We start from the raw sequence: 24,065 nt of genomic DNA on the forward strand, positions 1-24,065 counted from the left end.
GAACGTGGTTCGCGGTAGGCCTTCTGATGAATTAGGTATGAATTGATTCGTGTTTATCGCCTCTGTCGGCGGTCGGCAACCTGCGGCCCGTGAACTTGTCACTTGCGGCCCGCGAGCCTCCTGGCTATTTTGTATGTAATATTCACAAACGACAATGTCTGATAAAGTCATAGGTAAATATTAAATAAGTGCGGCCCGCGTCAACTTTGTTAACTACTATGTGGCTCTTGGCTGCTAAAAGGTTGCCGACCGCTGGCATAGAGGAAAGTGAGGACCGCTCGAGACCGCTTCTCCGATACAAACCTAGTTCCTATTTTCCTCTCTGGATATTAACATTAAAGAAAATATTTTGTCACAATTTGACGTAAGTGGGTAGGCTATGTCCCTTCGTTCGATTTTGTTAGAATTTTAAATTAGGGTAGGTATTACTTATAAGAGTCGGCGCATTCAAAAAATGTATTCATTCATTCATAAAATTGCGAAATTAATCGATAGATCGATAATTTGGTAGGGCATGACTGGCATGCGCTAGTAATAGTTAGATACTGTAGTTGACTTTGTCCTAAAGCCGTGATAATTGTAATATTCCTTTAACAAAATTTATAATCTAACGCTTTCATCATAAATAAACAATAAAAGAAACTTACCTGTGATTATAGTAGAACACGATATACAAATTAAAATAAACAAGGCACTTAGAATAATTAAATCAAATTTTTGTACGACGGCAATAGAGTTCACGTGGCTGCAGACAGGGAAAGGAAGGACAGACATTACCGGAAATAAGTGTTTTATTAAAAAGACGGTTGCTTACCGTTAAAGAAGTGAATTTCTGAAACTACCTTCAATTTTAAATAAGTTTCGTTATTGCACTTCATTGTTCGTGTTATGAATGATATGATTGATGCAGATACTTGACTTGCGTAGCCAGCAAATATATCAGTCTTGTCCTAGTTCTCATATTACAGTGCAATAAATATAAACGATCACATGAACACTTTTGCATGTTTTTAAATATAATCATAATATAATAAAACATGACACATAGTTTAGTTGCGTATAGTTATTGCTTGTAAGTTATTTTGATTCGGAACAGATTTTATTAAATTATATTAAAAACATCAATAGTTTTATGTGAACAGCTAGTTTAGTAAAAAAATCTGAATACCTACATTTCACGGAAAATCTATACTGGACCAAACTGGACCAAATTGTAATAGCTCTTACAGACGGGCGTACCGGATCGCGATCTTGGTCTTGGTCGAGGCCTGAGGGTTTACCGCGAAAACTGAAATTCGCAAATTGCGGGGATCTTTCTCTTTTACTCCAATGAAGGCGTAGTTAGAACGAAGGAGAAAAATGCCCGCAATTTGCGAACTTCGATTTTTGCGGTTATAGCCTTCTTCGATCGTGTGTTAGGTGGTCCGCCGTACCTCTATTAAGGACGCACCCAAAGAGAATATAACCAATTCGACGCACTTATATATAAGTGAGAAAGAGATATTATGACCGGAACAAGGTCTCGGTCCTGTACGCCCGTCTGTTATGACTTTAAAAATCCACGGCTAAAAGTTTGAAGATTTACATGGTAACACTGACCCAATATTTAAAAAAAAGGTAAAAGTCAGTTATGAGTCCGTTAATGACAGGAGCGCAGTTTCAGTAAACGTGATTTTAAATTATATGTTAAAAACAACATAAATATCAGGGGCACCTTAGTTAACAGCTCATATTAAAACTAAACCAAGATGGAAGTAACCGATGAGAATTTGGCTACCTTAGCAAACTACTTGCATCAAACTCTAAATCCTGATCCTAACGTGCGGCGACCCGGTAAGTAGAAATGTCAATTGTTTTACGTGTTATTTCTGCTCTTAATCTACGTTCCTAGCCAAAACTATGACTATAAACCTAATCTATAGGTCATAAACGGTAAAACCAATGCTAAAAATGGTTGCAGAATGTTGTTTTCGGTTGCATTACAGGCACCTTGTATTTGTCGTCTTTATTAAACAAATTAACCAAACTTATAGTTGTAAATCTCTGTTTTATTCGCATTTACATGTTTTTTCTTACATTTCCGTGAAGTAAAATTCATACATGTGTTTTCAAATCAAAAACAATGTCAGCCTGGTATAAATTATTTTGAGTTTAGAGAGAATGACATCATGACATATTCTTGTGCAATTATTTACACTCACAGCATGTGCTAGGCCCTAGCTAGGGTGACCAAATTCTGTTTGGATAGAACTAGGTGTAAAAATAGGATACATGGATGTCTGCTATTGCTAGTGTTAGACCGAGATCAGTCTGCAACGATTTTGATAGCACACGCAGTGCAAGTGTTATCTAAAAACGCTTCGCTTAAGTCTTGAAAAAAGAGTTCTTCAAATTTAGACTCAAAAGACTCTTTCCTACCAAAACTAGACTGGCTATTGTAATGCCTTGATCACACGTAGTGAGTACAGCGGCAGGCGTGGCTCACTCCGCGATTTCGTCGCTTTGTTACAGGTAGCTAAAAGTACATCCGTTCCGCCCCAATTTTGGGGAAAGCCATAAGCCGCGCGTGGTGCTGTCGCCACCTAGCGGCCATATCTGTGCTGATCGTAACAGATGCGTTTTGTTAGAGAGTGAGTCTTCTGTACCTAGTACTATTATTTATTCTGTGACAGCGGCGAGAGAGAGTCCCCGGCTGAGTAAAGCTTGCAAAGTACATGCAAAAGGAGCACTCGGGCACTCTCTCGCCACTGTACAGTCGCCATCAGATATAACGGAGCAGCCAAGGTGCTCACAAGTATCTGAACACGCCACCAATGTCAAGGCGTTAGTGTGTGTTCAGATATTGTGAACACCTTGGCTGCTCCGATATATTTGATGGCGACTGTACTTGGTACGTGTGATCAAGGCATAAGTCCTTAACATGGCTTGACATTTAACCATAGAAGGTATACGCGGATAGTATAAGGATCCTATAGAAGTGGTATACGCGTGCCTCCGTGAGGGACAGAACATAGGCAATGCAACACTATGATTGGTCGAATCGAATTTATTTGTTGCGTCATAATCCATACTAATTTACGGTGGGGAATAAAAATAAATATGAGACTGTGACAAGGACAAACAATAATAGCGCTTTCGCTGCTACTCCTACTGAAAGATACATAAGACTATCCCGTTCATTTCCCCCCACCACTCATGCCTGATCCAGTTAAAATACTAGATTCATGCATTTAACTAACTCGAAGCTTTACTTATTTCTAGCGGAGAAGTTTCTGGAGAGTATAGAAGTGAACCAGAACTATGCCATCCTGCTGCTGCACCTAGTGGACAAGGAGACTGTGGACAGCACCATCCGGGTCGCCGCTGCCATCGCCTTCAAGAACTACATCAAGAGGAACTGGCCTGTCGTATGTTACCTTATCTTATTATTATTTATTTCACTTGGTCATAGAGAAAAAAATACATAGATTGCTCACTCCATACATCAGTTTTAGTACCAAAAAGACTATTAGCATCTAGCATCGAGTAGCGGAACTATCAGTACTGCTACTTGACAATAGATGTAGCACCGACCGGAAAGTCTTATGCTGTTGAGATAAGACTTTCCGGTCGGTGCTACATCTATTGTCAAGTAGCAGTACTGATAGTTCCGCTACTCGATGCTAGATGTAGATACTGAAATTAATAGTCTAAACTGATGTATGGAGTGAGCACTCTTGTCTTATTATATTTCTCTATGACTTGGTTAGGGTTTTACAATGTGAGTAAAAAAAAAGAATATAAAAACACTTACAAAACATTACAAAAATATACAAAACCTAATAAAAAGACACATTATAAAAAACCTAACCTAGACTGCCGGCAGCCGGGCAGGGCCTAAGCTTATTTTTTAGCTTAAATAAACTGTTTAAGGATCAGATTATGTCAACACTAAGATTTTTTTATTTTCCTCATAGTTGATGTGAAAAGCAGTATGTGTCACACGGTATCAAAATTATTTCGTCTTGGGCGTTAACACTTGAATCCCTCATTACGCTCAGGATTCTACTTTAGAATTCTATTGTAGAATCCATCGCTTCATTCAGGATTCAATGTACGCCCTTGACGGAAATATATAATTTTGATCCCTTGTAACACAAACTACTATTACTATTATAGGAAGAAGACAGCGCTGACAAGATCCACGCATCAGACCGAGCCACAATCAAGACCCTCATCGTCTCGCTCATGCTGAAGTCTCCGGAATCCATACAGCGACAGTTCAGCGATGCCGTCTCCATCATTGGCAAGTGCGACTTCCCGGAGAAGTGGCCCGGGCTCATTCCGGAGATGGTTGAGAAGTTTGCCACAGGTAACATTAGATTATAATACTATTCCCCGTTTTTTAGGGTTCCGTACCCAAAGGGTAAAAACGGGACCCTATTACTAAGACTCCGCTGTCCGTCCGTCCGTCCGTCCGTCCGTCTGTCACCAGGCTGTATCTCACGGACCGTGATAGCTAGACAGTTGAAATTTTCACAGATGATGTATTTCTGTTGCCGCTATAACAACAAATACTAAAAACCGAATAAAATAAAGATTTAAGTGGGGCTCCCATACAACAAACGTGATTTTTGAACGAAGTTAAGCAACGTCGGGCGGGGTCAGTACTTTGATGGGTGACCGTTTTTTTGCTTGTTTTGCTCTATTTTTTGTTGATGGTGCGGAACCCTCCGTGCGCGAGTCCGACTCGCACTTGCCCGGGTTTTTTATCTTAACTTTCTCCCGAAATGCTAGGGTTCCTATTATATCGAATATTGCGGTACACTATAATTCAGTGCATAGTTATATATATTTATTTATTTATTTAAGCCTTTGTTTTTCCTTAAATAGTTTGCATAATGAAAGTTTTCTAATACTATTGTTGTTTATTTTACTATATTAAGGACCCCTGTCGGGTATAGGCCTCCTCCATATCAGTGCATAGTTACTCAGATTTAATTTTGGAGGTAAAGTTAACACTACTTTTGAGGTTGTAAAGTTTATAATCAGGAAAAAAACATACTATATAGCCAGGGATCCATTTACAAACATTTTGATAGATTCTAGTATCCTCACTATTTTACTAAATTACTGACTTAAGTTAAAGCGCTGGTGGCCTAGCGGTAAGAGCGTGGGACTTGCAATCCAGAGGTCGCGGGTTCAAACCCCGGCTCCGCACAGATCAATGAGTTTTCGAAACTTATGTACGAAATATCATTTGATATTTACCAGTCGCTTATCGGTGAAGGAAAACATCGTGAGGAAACCGGAATAATCCGAATAAGGGCCTAGTCCCTCTGGGTTGGAAGGTCAGATGGCAGTCGCTTTCGTAAAAACTAGTGCCCACGCCAATTCCTGGGATAGTTGCCAAGCGGACCCCAGGCTCCCATGAGCCGTAGCAAAATGCCAGGTCAACACGAGGAAGATGATGACTGACTACTCAAACTGAGTAAGTAAGTTAAGTCATAGAGAAAAAAATAAATAGAGTGCTCACTCCATACATCAGTTTTAGTACCAAAAAGACTATTAGCATCTAGCATCGAGTAGCGGAACTATCAGTACTGCTACTTGACAATAGATGTAGCCACCGACTGAGACTGTTGAGATAAGACTTTCCGGTCGGTGCTACATCTATTGTCAAGTAGCAGTACTGATAGTTCCGCTACTCGATGCTAGATGTAGACACTGAAATTAATAGTCTGAACTGATGTATGGAGTGAGCACTCTATGTATTTTTTTCTCTATGCTTAAGTTAAACTTGTCATTGCAGGCGATTTCCACGTGATAAACGGGATTCTTCGCACGGCGCACTCGCTGTTCCGCCGGTACCGGATCGAGTTCAAGTCGCAGAAGCTGTGGGAGGAAATCAAACATGTGCTCGACAACTTCGCTAAGCCGCTCACAGACTTGTTCGTTGTAAGTGTTTACTAAAGCTTTGGATTCCTCCGAAAACGGTGCCGTCATATGACGGCCGTCATATAGCGGCCGCAAAAGACGGCCGTCATATAGCGGCCGCAAAAGACGGCCGTCTTTACGGTGGCGACATGTGGAAAGTACCACGGCGTCATAACAGACAGACAAGATTTGCTTGATCATCTATAATTTACTTGGAGGATGAAATATCATCAGAAGAGGAAGATAATCGTAGTACGGAATCATTTATTCAAATCTCGTGTAATTTATTCAAAATGGCGTCACCGCTATCTAATAAAACGTTCACGAAACTATCGACAAGGTCATGACGGCCGTCATCTTACGTTACGTTGACAATCAACGTAACGTAACGCCGTCTAGGAAACCGCGCCATCTTGTTTACATAGACAACGTTCTAGTGACGTCAGTCAACGCTATATAGCGGCCGTAATATGACGGCACCGTTTTCGGAGGAATCCAAAGCTTAAGTTTTAGTAGCTTGTATTTTTGACATTTTGGCCAGAAATGTCAAAAATATGTTAGCATAATTTGGTCATTAAAAATTAGATTTTATACTAGCTTCCTAAGACCCAAGGTCCTTCCTATAGTAGTACCTATTCAGTTCGATGTAATTTAAACCATGTTCGATTGAAACAGAGTCGCTTTTGCTTTGTTTCGTTCATTTTGAAACAACGTAAAATCAACTCTATTTCCTACAGTTTAAGTTCAAATTTCAGTGGCAAAGATGTTTCGTTTGTATGGCTGGGCCTTAGGAGGCTAGTGGCTCTGTGAGCTCTAGACCTCGCGATACGCTTAAAAATGTGAATGTAAATGTATGTTAATTTTTTTTTTAAATACTTCGTCGAGTCATTATCACAGCGAACTCACAATGGTCTTAAATGCCATATGGGGCATTATCTATGAAAAGGGACCTTATTGTCGATGGCGCTTACGCCGCACAGCGTCACGCGGCATTGTATTTATATAGGAGTATCGTTAATAATGGTGTAACCGCCATCGACAATAAGGTCCCTTTTCATAGATAATGTCACATATACGGTACTTGCGCTTAAGTCCTTTATGCCAATTTCCGTCTTTATGAACTTACCAAAAAAACGAAACGACAGAAAAAATCTACCTAATTACCGAACCTGCTCACAAAATTTCACCATAATCGGTTTCAAAATGCGATCTGCAGAGGAAAATTTCCGGACATACGAAAGCATTTTTGCCCAAACTTTTTTTTTTCTCTAGTTTTATCTACAACCAGTCAGACTATAAGCAGATTGGTTGAGTGCCCTAACCCTTGTCTGTTAGTTTTGCTACCAGGTCGTTTGGGTGGTGTCTTAATCTATGGTAATATGCTTTACTTGCGTGAAGGCGAACTTGTTGCCCAAACTGAAACGGAGATCTTCGCTAACGCTCGGTCAACTAATTACATCCTCTTTTCAGGCAACCATAGACCTAACAACAAAGCACGCGGACAACCAACAAGCCCTCCGTGTAATCTATGGCTCCCTAGTGCTCATCTGCAAGGTCTTCTATTCACTCAACTACCAAGACCTGCCGGAGTTCTTCGAAGACAACATGCCTATCTGGATGCCGAATCTACTGAACCTGCTTCAAGTCAAAGTGCCGTGTTTGGAAGATGATGGTGTAAGTATTCCATGTAATAAAGGATTAGGGTTCCGTACCCAAAGGGTAAAAACGGGACCCTATTACTAAAACTCCACTGTCCGTCTGTCTGTCATCAGGCTGTATCTCATGAACCGTGATAGCTAAGACAGTAGAAATTTTCACAGATGATGTATTTCTGTTGGCGCTATAACAACAAATACTAAAAAATACGGAACCCTCGGTGGGCGAGTTCGACTCGCACTTGTCCGGTTTATTGCAAAAACCCCATATTCATTAGGCGGGTCCACACAGAACGAACCTCTGCCGGTTTCGTCGCGTCGCGACGCGACAAAAGTACACGCGACCCACACCAATTTTGGTGTCTAGCCATAGTAGTTGCCGCGCACCGCTACGGAACGGACGCCTGCTCGCGCTTGCGCCACCTAGCGGTCATATGTGTCGTAAAAGACGCGTTTTGTTAGAAAGTGAACCTTCTGTACGTAGTACTATTAATTTATCCTGTGCCTCGGCTCGTTCTATATAGACCCGCCTGTTTCATGTTTCTGTAAAAAAAAAAAACAATTTATCTATAGGAAACAACTGTGTTCTTAACAAAAATATATTTCTTCTAGGACGAAGACCGGCCAGGTGTGATGGAAGACCTTCGTTGCGAAGTATGCGAGTGTGCCGCCTTGTACGCTCTGAAATACGAAGAAGAGTTCGCACCGCACGCTCCCGGCTTCGTCACGGCGGTGTGGCACGTGCTACTGGCTACAGGACCTCAGGCCAAATATGATGCTGTGAGTAGACGATTGTATACCTTATTGTACAGTTATAAGGTCTATTCTCTGAAATACGAAGAGTTCGCACCGCACGCTCCCGGCTTCGTCACGGCGGTGTGGCACGTGCTACTGGCTACAGGACCTCAGGCCAAATATGATGCTGTGAGTAGACGATTGTATACCTTATTGTACAGTTATAAGGTCTATTCTCTGAAATACGAAGAGTTCGCACCGCACGCTCCCGGCTTCGTCACGGCGGTGTGGCACGTGCTACTGGCTACAGGACCTCAGGCCAAATATGATGCTGTGAGTAGACGATTGTATACCTTATTGTACAGTTATAAGGTCTATTCTCTGAAATACGAAGAGTTCGCACCGCACGCTCCCGGCTTCGTCACGGCGGTGTGGCACGTGCTACTGGCTACAGGACCTCAGGCCAAATATGATGCTGTGAGTAGACGATTGTATACCTTATTGTACAGTTATAAGGTCTATTCTCTGAAATACGAAGAGTTCGCACCGCACGCTCCCGGCTTCGTCACGGCGGTGTGGCACGTGCTACTGGCTACAGGACCTCAGGCCAAATATGATGCTGTGAGTAGACGATTGTATACCTTATTGTACAGTTATAAGGTCTATTCTCTGAAATACGAAGAGTTCGCACCGCACGCTCCCGGCTTCGTCACGGCTGTGTGGCACGTGCTACTGGCTACAGGACCTCAGGCCAAATATGATGCTGTAAGTAGACGATTGTATACCTTATTGTACAGTTATAAGGTCTATTCTCTGAAATACGAAGAGTTCGCACCGCACGCTCCCGGCTTCGTCACGGCGGTGTGGCACGTGCTACTGGCTACAGGACCTCAGGCCAAATATGATGCTGTAAGTAGACGATTGTATACCTTATTGTACAGTTATAAGGTCTATTCTCTGAAATACGAAGAGTTCGCACCGCACGCTCCCGGCTTCGTCACGGCGGTGTGGCACGTGCTACTGGCTACAGGACCTCAGGCCAAATATGATGCTGTGAGTAGACGATTGTATACCTTATTGTACAGTTATAAGGTCTATTCTCTGAAATACGAAGAGTTCGCACCGCACGCTCCCGGCTTCGTCACGGCGGTGTGGCACGTGCTACTGGCTACAGGACCTCAGGCCAAATATGATGCTGTGAGTAGACGATTGTATACCTTATTGTACAGTTATAAGGTCTATTCTCTGAAATACGAAGAGTTCGCACCGCACGCTCCCGGCTTCGTCACGGCGGTGTGGCACGTGCTACTGGCTACAGGACCTCAGGCCAAATATGATGCTGTAAGTAGACGATTGTATACCTTATTGTACAGTTATAAGGTCTATTCTCTGAAATACGAAGAGTTCGCCCCGCACGCTCCCGGCTTCGTCACGGCGGTGTGGCACGTGCTACTGGCTACAGGACCTCAGGCCAAATATGATGCTGTAAGTAGACGATTGTATACCTTATTGTACAGTTATAAGGTCTATTCTCTGAAATACGAAGAGTTCGCCCCGCACGCTCCCGGCTTCGTCACGGCGGTGTGGCACGTGCTACTGGCTACAGGACCTCAGGCCAAATATGATGCTGTAAGTAGACGATTGTATACCTTATTGTACAGTTATAAGGTCTATTCTCTGAAATACGAAGAGTTCGCCCCGCACGCTCCCGGCTTCGTCACGGCGGTGTGGCACGTGCTACTGGCTACAGGACCTCAGGCCAAATATGATGCTGTAAGTAGACGATTGTATACCTTATTGTACAGTTATAAGGTCTATTCTCTGAAATACGAAGAGTTCGCCCCGCACGCTCCCGGCTTCGTCACGGCGGTGTGGCACGTGCTACTGGCTACAGGACCTCAGGCCAAATATGATGCTGTAAGTAGACGATTGTATACCTTATTGTACAGTTATAAGGTCTATTCTCTGAAATACGAAGAGTTCGCACCGCACGCTCCCGGCTTCGTCACGGCTGTGTGGCACGTGCTACTGGCTACAGGACCTCAGGCCAAATATGATGCTGTAAGTAGACGATTGTATACCTTATTGTACAGTTATAAGGTCTATTCTCTGAAATACGAAGAGTTTGCCCCGCACGCTCCCGGCTTCGTTACGGCGGTGTGGCACGTGCTACTGGCTACAGGACCTCAGGCCAAATATGATGCTGTAAGTAGACGATTGTATACCTTATTGTACAGTTATAAGGTCTATTCTCTGAAATACGAAGAGTTTGCCCCGCACGCTCCCGGCTTCGTCACGGCGGTGTGGCACGTGCTACTGGCTACAGGACCTCAGGCCAAATATGATGCTGTAAGTAGACGATTGTATACCTTATTGTACAGTTATAAGGTCTATTCTCTGAAATACGAAGAGTTCGCACCGCACGCTCCCGGCTTCGTCACGGCTGTGTGGCACGTGCTACTGGCTACAGGACCTCAGGCCAAATATGATGCTGTAAGTAGACGATTGTATACCTTATTGTACAGTTATAAGGTCTATTCTCTGAAATACGAAGAGTTCGCACCGCACGCTCCCGGCTTCGTCACGGCGGTGTGGCACGTGCTACTGGCTACAGGACCTCAGGCCAAATATGATGCTGTGAGTAGACGATTGTATACCTTATTGTACAGTTATAAGGTCTATTCTCTGAAATACGAAGAGTTCGCACCGCACGCTCCCGGCTTCGTCACGGCGGTGTGGCACGTGCTACTGGCTACAGGACCTCAGGCCAAATATGATGCTGTAAGTAGACGATTGTATACCTTATTGTACAGTTATAAGGTCTATTCTCTGAAATACGAAGAGTTCGCACCGCACGCTCCCGGCTTCGTCACGGCTGTGTGGCACGTGCTACTGGCTACAGGACCTCAGGCCAAATATGATGCTGTGAGTAGACGATTGTGTACCTTATTCTACAGTTATAAGGTCTATTCTCTGAAATACGAAGAGTTTGCCCCGCACGCTCCCGGCTTCGACACGGCGGTGTGGCACGTGCTACTGGCTACAGGACCTCAGGCCAAATATGATGCTGTGAGTAGACGATTGTATACCTTATTGTACAGTTAATAAGGTCTGTATTCGCTGAAATACGAAGAGTTCGCCCCGCACGCTCCCGGCTTCGACACGGCGGTGTGGCACGTGCTACTGGCTACAGGACCTCAGGCCAAATATGATGCTGTGAGTAGACGATTGTATACCTTATTGTACAGTTATAAGGTCTATTCTCTGAAATACGAAGAGTTCGCACCGCACGCTCCCGGCTTCGTCACGGCGGTGTGGCACGTGCTACTGGCTACAGGACCTCAGGCCAAATATGATGCTGTGAGTAGACGATTGTATACCTTATTGTACAGTTATAAGGTCTATTCTCTGAAATACGAAGAGTTCGCACCGCACGCTCCCGGCTTCGTCACGGCGGTGTGGCACGTGCTACTGGCTACAGGACCTCAGGCCAAATATGATGCTGTGAGTAGACGATTGTATACCTTATTGTACAGTTATAAGGTCTATTCTCTGAAATACGAAGAGTTCGCACCGCACGCTCCCGGCTTCGTCACGGCGGTGTGGCACGTGCTACTGGCTACAGGACCTCAGGCCAAATATGATGCTGTGAGTAGACGATTGTATACCTTATTGTACAGTTATAAGGTCTATTCTCTGAAATACGAAGAGTTCGCACCGCACGCTCCCGGCTTCGTCACGGCGGTGTGGCACGTGCTACTGGCTACAGGACCTCAGGCCAAATATGATGCTGTGAGTAGACGATTGTATACCTTATTGTACAGTTATAAGGTCTATTCTCTGAAATACGAAGAGTTCGCACCGCACGCTCCCGGCTTCGTCACGGCGGTGTGGCACGTGCTACTGGCTACAGGACCTCAGGCCAAATATGATGCTGTGAGTAGACGATTGTATACCTTATTGTACAGTTATAAGGTCTATTCTCTGAAATACGAAGAGTTCGCACCGCACGCTCCCGGCTTCGTCACGGCGGTGTGGCACGTGCTACTGGCTACAGGACCTCAGGCCAAATATGATGCTGTGAGTAGACGATTGTATACCTTATTGTACAGTTATAAGGTCTATTCTCTGAAATACGAAGAGTTCGCACCGCACGCTCCCGGCTTCGTCACGGCGGTGTGGCACGTGCTACTGGCTACAGGACCTCAGGCCAAATATGATGCTGTGAGTAGACGATTGTATACCTTATTGTACAGTTATAAGGTCTATTCTCTGAAATACGAAGAGTTCGCACCGCACGCTCCCGGCTTCGTCACGGCGGTGTGGCACGTGCTACTGGCTACAGGACCTCAGGCCAAATATGATGCTGTGAGTAGACGATTGTATACCTTATTGTACAGTTAATAAGGTCTGTATTCGCTGAAATACGAAGAGTTCGCCCCGCACGCTCCCGGCTTCGACACGGCGGTGTGGCACGTGCTACTGGCTACAGGACCTCAGGCCAAATATGATGCTGTGAGTAGACGATTGTATACCTTATTGTACAGTTATAAGGTCTATTCTCTGAAATACGAAGAGTTCGCACCGCACGCTCCCGGCTTCGTCACGGCGGTGTGGCACGTGCTACTGGCTACAGGACCTCAGGCCAAATATGATGCTGTGAGTAGACGATTGTATACCTTATTGTACAGTTATAAGGTCTATTCTCTGAAATACGAAGAGTTCGCACCGCACGCTCCCGGCTTCGTCACGGCGGTGTGGCACGTGCTACTGGCTACAGGACCTCAGGCCAAATATGATGCTGTGAGTAGACGATTGTATACCTTATTGTACAGTTATAAGGTCTATTCTCTGAAATACGAAGAGTTCGCACCGCACGCTCCCGGCTTCGTCACGGCGGTGTGGCACGTGCTACTGGCTACAGGACCTCAGGCCAAATATGATGCTGTGAGTAGACGATTGTATACCTTATTGTACAGTTATAAGGTCTATTCTCTGAAATACGAAGAGTTCGCACCGCACGCTCCCGGCTTCGTCACGGCGGTGTGGCACGTGCTACTGGCTACAGGACCTCAGGCCAAATATGATGCTGTGAGTAGACGATTGTATACCTTATTGTACAGTTATAAGGTCTATTCTCTGAAATACGAAGAGTTCGCACCGCACGCTCCCGGCTTCGTCACGGCGGTGTGGCACGTGCTACTGGCTACAGGACCTCAGGCCAAATATGATGCTGTGAGTAGACGATTGTATACCTTATTGTACAGTTATAAGGTCTATTCTCTGAAATACGAAGAGTTCGCACCGCACGCTCCCGGCTTCGTCACGGCGGTGTGGCACGTGCTACTGGCTACAGGACCTCAGGCCAAATATGATGCTGTGAGTAGACGATTGTATACCTTATTGTACAGTTATAAGGTCTATTCTCTGAAATACGAAGAGTTCGCACCGCACGCTCCCGGCTTCGTCACGGCGGTGTGGCACGTGCTACTGGCTACAGGACCTCAGGCCAAATATGATGCTGTGAGTAGACGATTGTATACCTTATTGTACAGTTATAAGGTCTATTCTCTGAAATACGAAGAGTTCGCACCGCACGCTCCCGGCTTCGTCACGGCGGTGTGGCACGTGCTACTGGCTACAGGACCTCAGGCCAAATATGATGCTGTGAGTAGACGATTGTATACCTTATTGTACAGTTATAAGGTCTATTCTCTGAAATACGAAGAGTTCGCACCGCACGCTCCCGGCTTCGTCACGGCGGTGTGGCACGTGCTACTGGCTACAGGACCTCAGGCCAAATATGATGCTGTGAGTAGACGATTGTATACCTTATTGTACAGTTATAAGGTCTATTCTCTGAAATACGAAGAGTTCGCACCGCACGCTCCCGGCTTCGTCACGGCGGTGTGGCACGTGCTACTGGCTACAGGACCTCAGGCCAAATATGATGCTGTGAGTAGACGATTGTATACCTTATTGTACAGTTATAAGGTCTATTCTCTGAAATACGAAGAGTTCGCACCGCACGCTCCCGGCTTCGTCACGGCGGTGTGGCACGTGCTACTGGCTACAGGACCTCAGGCCAAATATGATGCTGTGAGTAGACGATTGTATACCTTATTGTACAGTTATAAGGTCTATTCTCTGAAATACGAAGAGTTCGCACCGCACGCTCCCGGCTTCGTCACGGCGGTGTGGCACGTGCTACTGGCTACAGGACCTCAGGCCAAATATGATGCTGTGAGTAGACGATTGTATACCTTATTGTACAGTTATAAGGTCTATTCTCTGAAATACGAAGAGTTCGCACCGCACGCTCCCGGCTTCGTCACGGCGGTGTGGCACGTGCTACTGGCTACAGGACCTCAGGCCAAATATGATGCTGTGAGTAGACGATTGTATACCTTATTGTACAGTTATAAGGTCTATTCTCTGAAATACGAAGAGTTCGCACCGCACGCTCCCGGCTTCGTCACGGCGGTGTGGCACGTGCTACTGGCTACAGGACCTCAGGCCAAATATGATGCTGTGAGTAGACGATTGTATACCTTATTGTACAGTTATAAGGTCTATTCTCTGAAATACGAAGAGTTCGCCCCGCACGCTCCCGGCTTCGTCACGGCGGTGTGGCACGTGCTACTGGCTACAGGACCTCAGGCCAAATATGATGCTGTGAGTAGACGATTGTATACCTTATTGTACAGTTATAAGGTCTATTCTCTGAAATACGAAGAGTTCGCCCCGCACGCTCCCGGCTTCGTCACGGCGGTGTGGCACGTGCTACTGGCTACAGGACCTCAGGCCAAATATGATGCTGTGAGTAGACGATTGTATACCTTATTGTACAGTTATAAGGTCTATTCTCTGAAATACGAAGAGTTCGCACCGCACGCTCCCGGCTTCGTCACGGCGGTGTGGCACGTGCTACTGGCTACAGGACCTCAGGCCAAATATGATGCTGTGAGTAGACGATTGTATACCTTATTGTACAGTTATAAGGTCTATTCTCTGAAATACGAAGAGTTCGCACCGCACGCTCCCGGCTTCGTCACGGCGGTGTGGCACGTGCTACTGGCTACAGGACCTCAGGCCAAATATGATGCTGTGAGTAGACGATTGTATACCTTATTGTACAGTTATAAGGTCTATTCTCTGAAATACGAAGAGTTCGCACCGCACGCTCCCGGCTTCGTCACGGCGGTGTGGCACGTGCTACTGGCTACAGGACCTCAGGCCAAATATGATGCTGTGAGTAGACGATTGTATACCTTATTGTACAGTTATAAGGTCTATTCTCTGAAATACGAAGAGTTCGCACCGCACGCTCCCGGCTTCGTCACGGCGGTGTGGCACGTGCTACTGGCTACAGGACCTCAGGCCAAATATGATGCTGTGAGTAGACGATTGTATACCTTATTGTACAGTTATAAGGTCTATTCTCTGAAATACGAAGAGTTCGCACCGCACGCTCCCGGCTTCGTCACGGCGGTGTGGCACGTGCTACTGGCTACAGGACCTCAGGCCAAATATGATGCTGTGAGTAGACGATTGTATACCTTATTGTACAGTTAATAAGGTCTGTATTCGCTGAAATACGAAGAGTTCGCCCCGCACGCTCCCGGCTTCGACACGGCGGTGTGGCACGTGCTACTGGCTACAGGACCTCAGGCCAAATATGATGCTGTGAGTAGACGATTGTATACCTTATTGTACAGTTATAAGGTCTATTCTCTGAAATACGAAGAGTTCGCACCGCACGCTCCCGGCTTCGTCACGGCGGTGTGGCACGTGCTACTGGCTACAGGACCTCAGGCCAAATATGATGCTGTGAGTAGACGATTGTATACCTTATTGTACAGTTATAAGGTCTATTCTCTGAAATACGAAGAGTTCGCACCGCACGCTCCCGGCTTCGTCACGGCGGTGTGGCACGTGCTACTGGCTACAGGACCTCAGGCCAAATATGATGCTGTGAGTAGACGATTGTATACCTTATTGTACAGTTATAAGGTCTATTCTCTGAAATACGAAGAGTTCGCACCGCACGCTCCCGGCTTCGTCACGGCGGTGTGGCACGTGCTACTGGCTACAGGACCTCAGGCCAAATATGATGCTGTGAGTAGACGATTGTATACCTTATTGTACAGTTATAAGGTCTATTCTCTGAAATACGAAGAGTTCGCCCCGCACGCTCCCGGCTTCGTCACGGCGGTGTGGCACGTGCTACTGGCTACAGGACCTATGGCCTCTGATGATGCTATATAAAAACACAATAAAAATACAGTAAAAAAAAATATCTTTATTTCAGGTCAAAAGATCGATCCATATTTTGTTAGTAACATTTTAGACTTAACACTATGTTAGTAACCTATATCTACTGAGACCTACCGATGACTAGTTCAACCCAGTACTTAATGAATAAATATTATTGCAATAATATTTGATTAATATTATTAGTCAAATATTATTGTACGTTAAGTAAGTTTGTCTATCTAATTCGATTTTTCTACTCATTAACTCCAAGGTTAGCTGGAAAAGATACCTTTTAGGGATAAGTTCGCCTTTGTACCTAAATTTATGTGAATTTCATAACCTGTTTTTGTATAATAAAGTGATTTACTACTACAATACAAAATGGGGAAACAGTTTTCCTTGTGCTTTCTATTTTTTTTATAGCCTATATATATTGTGTCCCACTGCTGGGCAAAGGCCTCCCCTGTCTTTCGCCACTCGTCACGGCTATGTGCATGCTCCCGCCAGTCGCCACATAATGAGGTCGTTTCGCCATCTCATTTTTGGTCTGCCTCTGCCCTGGCATAGAGAAAAAATACATAGTTTGCTCACTCCATACATCAGTTTTGGTACCAAAAAGACTATTAATTTCAGTGTCTACATCTAGCATCGATTAGCGGAATTATTAGTACTGCTACTTGACAATAGATGTAGCAGCGACCGGAAAGTCTTATGCTCAACAACTTAAGACTCTTGTCTTACTATATTTGCCTATGGCCCCGGGTGATCTGTGTGCTTACTAAATATAAGTTTGGTTTGTCTGCAGCTGGTATCGAACGCCCTCACATTCCTAGCCAAGATTGCGGAGAAAAACAGCTACAAGAGTTTGTTCGAGGACCCGGCCACCCTCAGCAGCATCTGCGAGAAGGTGGTCATCCCCAACATGGAGTTCAGAGGTGGGTTTCCTTTACCATTTTAACCGACTTCAAAAATTGAGGTTTTCAGGGGCCTTACCATGATGTCCTTGCTATGCGACTTATATAGCTCCGTCCTTTGGCGAGTCAGTTTAGGTCCTAAACACAATCGCAATAAGGACATCATGGTAAGGCCCCAGTTCGTCAGAAACTTATCTTTACAAGCTTTTATTTAATTTGCTCAGTTAATATGTTTGTTAGTTAGTGTGGGTCAAATCTTAGAAGCTAAATTTGACCCACTTCCCGATTTTCAATTGTGATGATAGTTTGCATGCCAGTTGACAATCCAATATTATGGTACCATCGCGGTGACCTGATTATGGAGACAGGAGGTGGCCATAGGAACTCTGTGATGAAACAACGCAACATAATTATGTTTGGGGTTTTTAGAATTGCCTCGATGAGTATTAGTTGCCTGTGGAGAAAAAAGTACAGTCAGCGATAAAAGCTTGTACCAAAAACTGAAATTTTTGCTAAAAACTTATTCATTATCAGGAGAATATCGCCCCCTCCTACCTGCAAATAAAGTTCTTAATTTTTTTTTGCACAGAATCTGATATGGAACTCTTTGAAGACAACCCTGAAGAATATGTAAGAAGAGACATAGAAGGTTCAGACGTGGACACTCGACGTCGCGCCGCCTGCGACCTAGTACGGACTCTAGCCCAGCATTATGAAGAGAAGATGATGAATATCTTCGGGCAATATGTGCAGGTTAGAACTCTATACACATGACAATAGGGGCTAGTTTAGGACAACCCTGATATAGGTGTGGTTACTACAACCCAGGAGAGTATGTAAGAAGAGACATAGAAGGTTCAGACGTGGACACTCGCCGTCGCGCCGCGTGCGACCTAGTACGGACTCTAGCCCAGCATTATGAAGAGAAGATGATGAATATCTTCGGGCAATATGTGCAGGTAAGAACTCTATACACATGACAATAAGGGCTAGTTTAGGATACCCTTGGTCATAGGTGTGGTTACTACAACCCAGGAGAGTATGTAAGAAGTGACATAGAAGGTTCAGACGTGGACACTCGACGTCGCGCCGCGTGCGACCTAGTACGGACTCTAGCCCAGCATTATGAAGAGAAGATGATGGATATCTTTGGCCAATATGTGCAGGTAAGAACTCTATACACGTGACAATAGGGGCTAGTTTAGGACAACCCTGATATAGGTGTGGTTACTACAACCCAGGAGAGTATGTAAGAAGAGACATAGAAGGTTCAGACGTGGACACTCGCCGTCGCGCCGCCTGCGACCTAGTACGGACTCTAGCCCAGCATTATGAAGAGAAGATGATGGATATCTTTGGCCAATATGTGCAGGTAAGAACTCTATACACGTGACAATAGGGGCTAGTTTAGGACAACCCTGATATAGGTGTGGTTACTACAACCCAGGAGAGTATGTAAGAAGAGACATAGAAGGTTCAGACGTGGACACTCGACGTCGCGCCGCCTGCGACCTAGTACGGACTCTAGCCGAGCATTATGAAGAGAAGATGATGAATATCTTCGGGCAATATGTGCAGGTAAGGACTCTATACACATGATAATAAGAGCCAGTTTAGAATAACTCCGAAAAATAAGGCTCCCTTGCTCGTAGCAACGCTGAGCCGAACGGAGCCGAGATCGCCCGAACGCTCCAGTTTCCCGCAAAAGTTTTTTTTTATCTGCGCTGGTCAAAGATTAAGCGCTTTTTAGGGTTCCGTAGCCAAATGGCAAAAAACGGAACCCTTATAGATTCGTCATGTCTGTCTGTCTGTCCGTCTGTCCGTCTGTCCGTCTGTCTGTCCGTCCGTATGTCACAGCCACTTTTCTCCGAAACTATAAGAACTATACTGTTGAAACTTGGTAAGTAGATGTATTCTGTGAACCGCATTAAGATTTTCACACAAAAATAGAAAAAAAACAATAAATTTTTGGGGTTCCCCATACTTCGAACTGAAACTCTAAAATTTTTTTTTCATCAAACCCATACGTGTGGGGTATCTATGGATAGGTCTTCAAAAATGATATTGAGGTTTCTAATATCATTTTTTTCTAAACTGAATAGTTTGCGCGAGAGGCACTTCCAAAGTGGTAAAATGTGTGTCCCCCCCCTGTAACTTCTAAAATAAGAGAATGATAAAACTAAAAAAAATATATGATGTACATTACCATGTAAACTTCCACCGAAAATTGGTTTGAACGAGATCTAGTAAGTAGTTTTTTTTTTATACGTCATAAATCGCCTAAATACGGAACCCTTCATGGGCGAGTCTGACTCGCACTTGGCCGCTTTTATTATAAGCTCGAAGAGGCATCTTGTACAGTCGCTATCAGATATATCGGAGCGGCCTAGGTGTTCACAATATCTGAACACGCACTCTAACGCCTTGACAATAGAGGCGTGCTCAGATATTTGTGAGCGCCTTGACCGCTCCGATATATCTGATGGCGATTGTACCCAGTAAAATTTGACAGTACAATCGGGTACATTCCTCTACTTAAAATAAATTATTTCACACCGTGCACGAAATAAAGCACCAGATAATTATTAGAAAAATATAGATAGCGGTTATTTTTAAACACAATTTCTATTTAATAAATCGGATGGAAGTATAAAAAGTAGGCGAGTCGACTGTGACGTCACTACACACGTTTTCATATAAATTCCATATTAGAAAGTCGTTTTGACAGTTCTAAAAAAGCTGATTTGACTAGTAGGAAAGTAGCCAACTGTTTATAGCCGGTCAAGCAAATCCTGTCAGTAAGAAAAGGCGCGAAATTCAAATTTTCTATGGGACGATATCCCTTCGCGCCTACATTTTTCAAATTTGCCGCCTTTTTCTACTGTCAAGATCTGCTTGATAGCGCTGGTGGCGTGCGTCTTGCAATCCGGAGGTCGCGGGTTCGAACCCCGGCTCGTACCAATGAGTTTTTCGGAACTTATGTACGAAATATCATTTGATATTTACCAGTCGCTTTTCGGTGAAGGAAAACATCGTGAGGAAACCGGACTAATCCCAATACGGGCCTAGTTTACCCTCCGGGTTGGAAGGTCAGATGGCAGTCGCTTTCGTAAAAACTAGTGCCCACGCCAATTACTGGGATTAGTTGCCAAGCGGACCCCAGGCTCCCATGAGCCGTGGCAAAATGCCGGGACAACGCGAGGAAGATGATGATGATCTGATCTAGTATTAAACTGGATTGGGCATGAGTGGTGGGGATAACTGACAGAACGGGATAGACTATGTATCTTTCAGTAGGAGTAGCAGCGAAAGCGCTATTATTGTTTGTCCTTGTCATAGTCTCACTTTTTTTTTATTCCCCACCGTAAATTAGCATGGATGATTGGTCGAATTTATTTGTTGCCCACCATAAATAAATTCGACCAATCATAGCGTCGCATTGCGTACGTTTTGTCCCTCACGGAGGCACGCGTAGACCACTTCTATAGCATAGAGAAAAAAATACATAGAGTGCTCACTCCATACATCAGTTTTAGTACCAAAAAGACTATTAGCATCTAGCATCGAGTAGCGGAACTATCAGTACTGCTACTTGACAATAGATGTAGCCACCGACTGGAAAGTCTTATGCTGTTGAGATAAGACTTTCCGGTCGGTGCTACACAAAGAGTATAATAACTATATATAGTAAAAGAGAGCCAACTCGCGATAAATGTCAAAAAACGTCTACACAAACGCTCCAAGCGGAATTTGACCAAAGTAACCTTTACGTATGTGTGCGTGCACAGTGCACACATGCATACTAATAAAACTATGGCGCCAGTATGGCGCCTTTTTCCTTGACCGTTTACAGTGAACTACAAATTTGAGGTTTCCATTCTTTCACCTTATTGCAAAGCAATCACGTGAAAAATGAATACACCTCATTGTAGTACACTGTACACGGTCAAGGAAAAAGGCGCTAATATATTATGTAATACCTAATTACCTATTCATGCAGTGACGCTTTACGACAACCTATTTATTTAGTATTTTATAAATGTTTACACCAAAGAATATTTTAGTCGCAAAAGTAAAAACACGGATGTGTAAAAATGGCATTTATTTTTCATTACTTACATGCATAACAAACCATAAAAATTATATTTTCTACGGGTACCACTTATAGTAAATTAGTTCGAAATATAACAAATCCACTATTAAAACTTAGACCACACTTGGACGTAAATTTGACTAGCTATAGCACATGCCACGAAGAATTGACGCGTTTTGGAGTAATTTTGTTTTGATTCGCACAGCCGATAAGGCAATATCGTTTTTTTCTCCCAGGCGCACACATTTTCATCAATTTATAGTGATTAAATTAAATTATTAATATATAATTTCAGAAAATTTAAGTTTTCTGTTTGACGTTTATAGTTTGACGGTTACTATGTTTTTTTGTTTTAACGTTTCCTTTCACGTAGGGCACTTGGCGAATCTATTTAGTTAGTTGTTGTTAATAAAAACGATTATATTATGTTCATATAAATAAAATGATATTAAAACGAATATAAACGATATAAAAAATGCGAGGTACTAAAATTACAGAAAATTTTAAACGTTTTATACTTGAAACGGAATTTGTGTCAAAAATGCAAAGACATTTTTTTTTCTTTTTAATAATTATGGGTTGGATGCGAGTTTTTTAAACACATGTTTTTCCGCGGTGGCGCCATCTGTTTGATTCATTTGGAAGCATCAGGTGAGGAAATATTGCACTGATATGATGCTACTGCGGATACAGCGCTGATTTCCATACATAAGGTTTAAGTTTCCTGCCCCTGGTGCTACATCTATTGTCAAGTAGCAGTACTGATAGTTCCGCTACTCGATGCTAGATGTAGACACTGAAATTAGTAGTCTGAACTGATGTATGGAGTGAGCACTCTATGTATTTTTTCTCTATGTCTATAGGATGCTACCTACTATCTGCTTGACACTATATTTGTGAATTTGTTCCAGCTAATGCTAGCGAAGTACGGGTCGGAAGGGGCGGGGGCGTGGCGCGGGAAGGACGCGGCCATGTACCTGGTGACGTCACTAGCGTCCCGCGGCGCCACGCAGGCCAGCGGCGTCACGCGCGCCTCGCCGCTCGTCGACCTGGCGCACTTCGCCACCGAGCACGCCGCGCCAGAACTGGCCAGGCCCGATGGTAATATTAAATAAAACCATTCACGTTTACTTGAAAAAAATCGGCCAAGTGCGAGTCGGACTCGCGCACGGAGGATTCCGGACCATCAACAAAAAATAGAGCAAAACAAGCAAAAAAACCGGCCAAGTGCGAGTCGGACTCGCGCACGGAGGGTTCCGCACCATCAACAAAAAATAGAGCAAAACAAGTACGGGTCGGAAGGGGCGGGGGCGTGGCGCGGGAAGGACGCGGCCATGTACCTGGTGACGTCACTAGCGGCCCGCGGCGCCACGCAGGCCAGCGGCGTCACGCGCGCCTCGCCGCTCGTCGACCTGGCGCACTTCGCCACCGAGCACGCCGCGCCTGAACTGGCCAGGCCCGATGGTAATATTAATATAGAACCATTCAAGTTCACTTAAAAAAATAAAATAAAAATAAAAACATTAATTTCGGACGATTCAATCCATAGATTACAAACAAACAAACAGAGTTACTTACAAACTTACAAATAGACTTAGATTACCATGTTAGTACCTAAACTAAGACTTAAACATAAGGCTGCCTTTCCACTGGAGCGGAGTGAGGCAGCAGAGCAATAAGCAAGGTAGGAATCACCAATAGCGCAAAGGAGCGGAGGTTACTTATATCATAGAGAAAAAACCGGCCAAGTGCGAGTCGGACTCGCGCACGGAGGGTTCCGCACCATCAACAAAAAATAGAGCAAAACAAGTACGGGTCGGAGGGGGCGGGGGCGTGGCGCGGGAAGGACGCGGCCATGTACCTGGTGACGTCACTGGCGTCCCGCGGCGCCACGCAGGCCAGCGGCGTCACGCGCGCCTCGCCGCTCGTCGACCTGGCGCACTTCGCCACCGAGCACGCCGCGCCAGAACTGGCCAGGCCCGATGGTAATAAAGGCTGTCCCAAAAAGGACGCAAGATTTGAAATTGATGAAAAACTATTTTTTTTTTCGTTATAATATGTTTGTGTATAAAATCTTGAAATACATAAAATAGATTAGATTAGATATATTTATTTCTTAAAGAAAAAGACACAGTATTTTACACAACAGGATAAAACAAAGGCTTTCATTAAAAGATTGTCAATTTAACATTAAAAACAGAAAGAAAAAAAAAATAGAAGAATATAAAATTTACAAATAAAACAATGTCATAATAAAAAGAAATGTTAATGTATACATAGCTAGGGCCAACCTAGGTATTGTCGAATGTCAAGAACAAAAAAACAAAATATTTTGGGTTATAATAGGGTTATTTGTGGAATAATACGTCAGGCAAATGTCCTCCTAGGCTTTGCTTGCATATACGCACTCTTTTGTCAAAATTTTCTGTGATCATTTTGCATAGATGCAGCTGAACTTCTCCGATGCGTCGAATTTCCTCTTTTAAAGCATGCGTG

General features: G+C 44.2%; 2 protein-coding genes across 2 annotated transcripts in view; one reads left to right on the plus strand and one right to left on the minus strand.

Moving 5' to 3' along the window:
• Window positions 1–780, minus strand: part of LOC134657849 (vitellogenin receptor) — a 72,942-nt gene extending 72,162 nt beyond the window's left edge. The window contains exon 1 of the mRNA XM_063513428.1: window positions 648–780. The gene's annotated coding sequence lies outside the window, so the exon portion shown is untranslated. The remainder of the gene's footprint in view (window positions 1–647) is intronic.
• Window positions 781–1,644: 864 nt separating this feature from the next.
• The window catches only part of LOC134657855 (exportin-2), a 50,800-nt gene continuing 28,379 nt past the window's right edge, over window positions 1,645–24,065 (plus strand). Inside the window, exons 1-9 of the mRNA XM_063513434.1 lie at window positions 1,645–1,833; window positions 3,262–3,407; window positions 4,159–4,351; window positions 5,792–5,937; window positions 7,387–7,590; window positions 8,184–8,351; window positions 17,368–17,497; window positions 18,066–18,229; window positions 22,481–22,670. Of these exons, the coding sequence (XP_063369504.1) occupies window positions 1,749–1,833; window positions 3,262–3,407; window positions 4,159–4,351; window positions 5,792–5,937; window positions 7,387–7,590; window positions 8,184–8,351; window positions 17,368–17,497; window positions 18,066–18,229; window positions 22,481–22,670 (1,426 nt within the window). The 5' untranslated portion in view covers window positions 1,645–1,748. The remainder of the gene's footprint in view (window positions 1,834–3,261; window positions 3,408–4,158; window positions 4,352–5,791; window positions 5,938–7,386; window positions 7,591–8,183; window positions 8,352–17,367; window positions 17,498–18,065; window positions 18,230–22,480; window positions 22,671–24,065) is intronic.

Source organism: Cydia amplana, chromosome 21, assembly GCF_948474715.1.
Source record: "Cydia amplana chromosome 21, ilCydAmpl1.1, whole genome shotgun sequence".
Lineage (NCBI taxonomy): Eukaryota > Metazoa > Arthropoda > Insecta > Lepidoptera > Tortricidae > Cydia > Cydia amplana.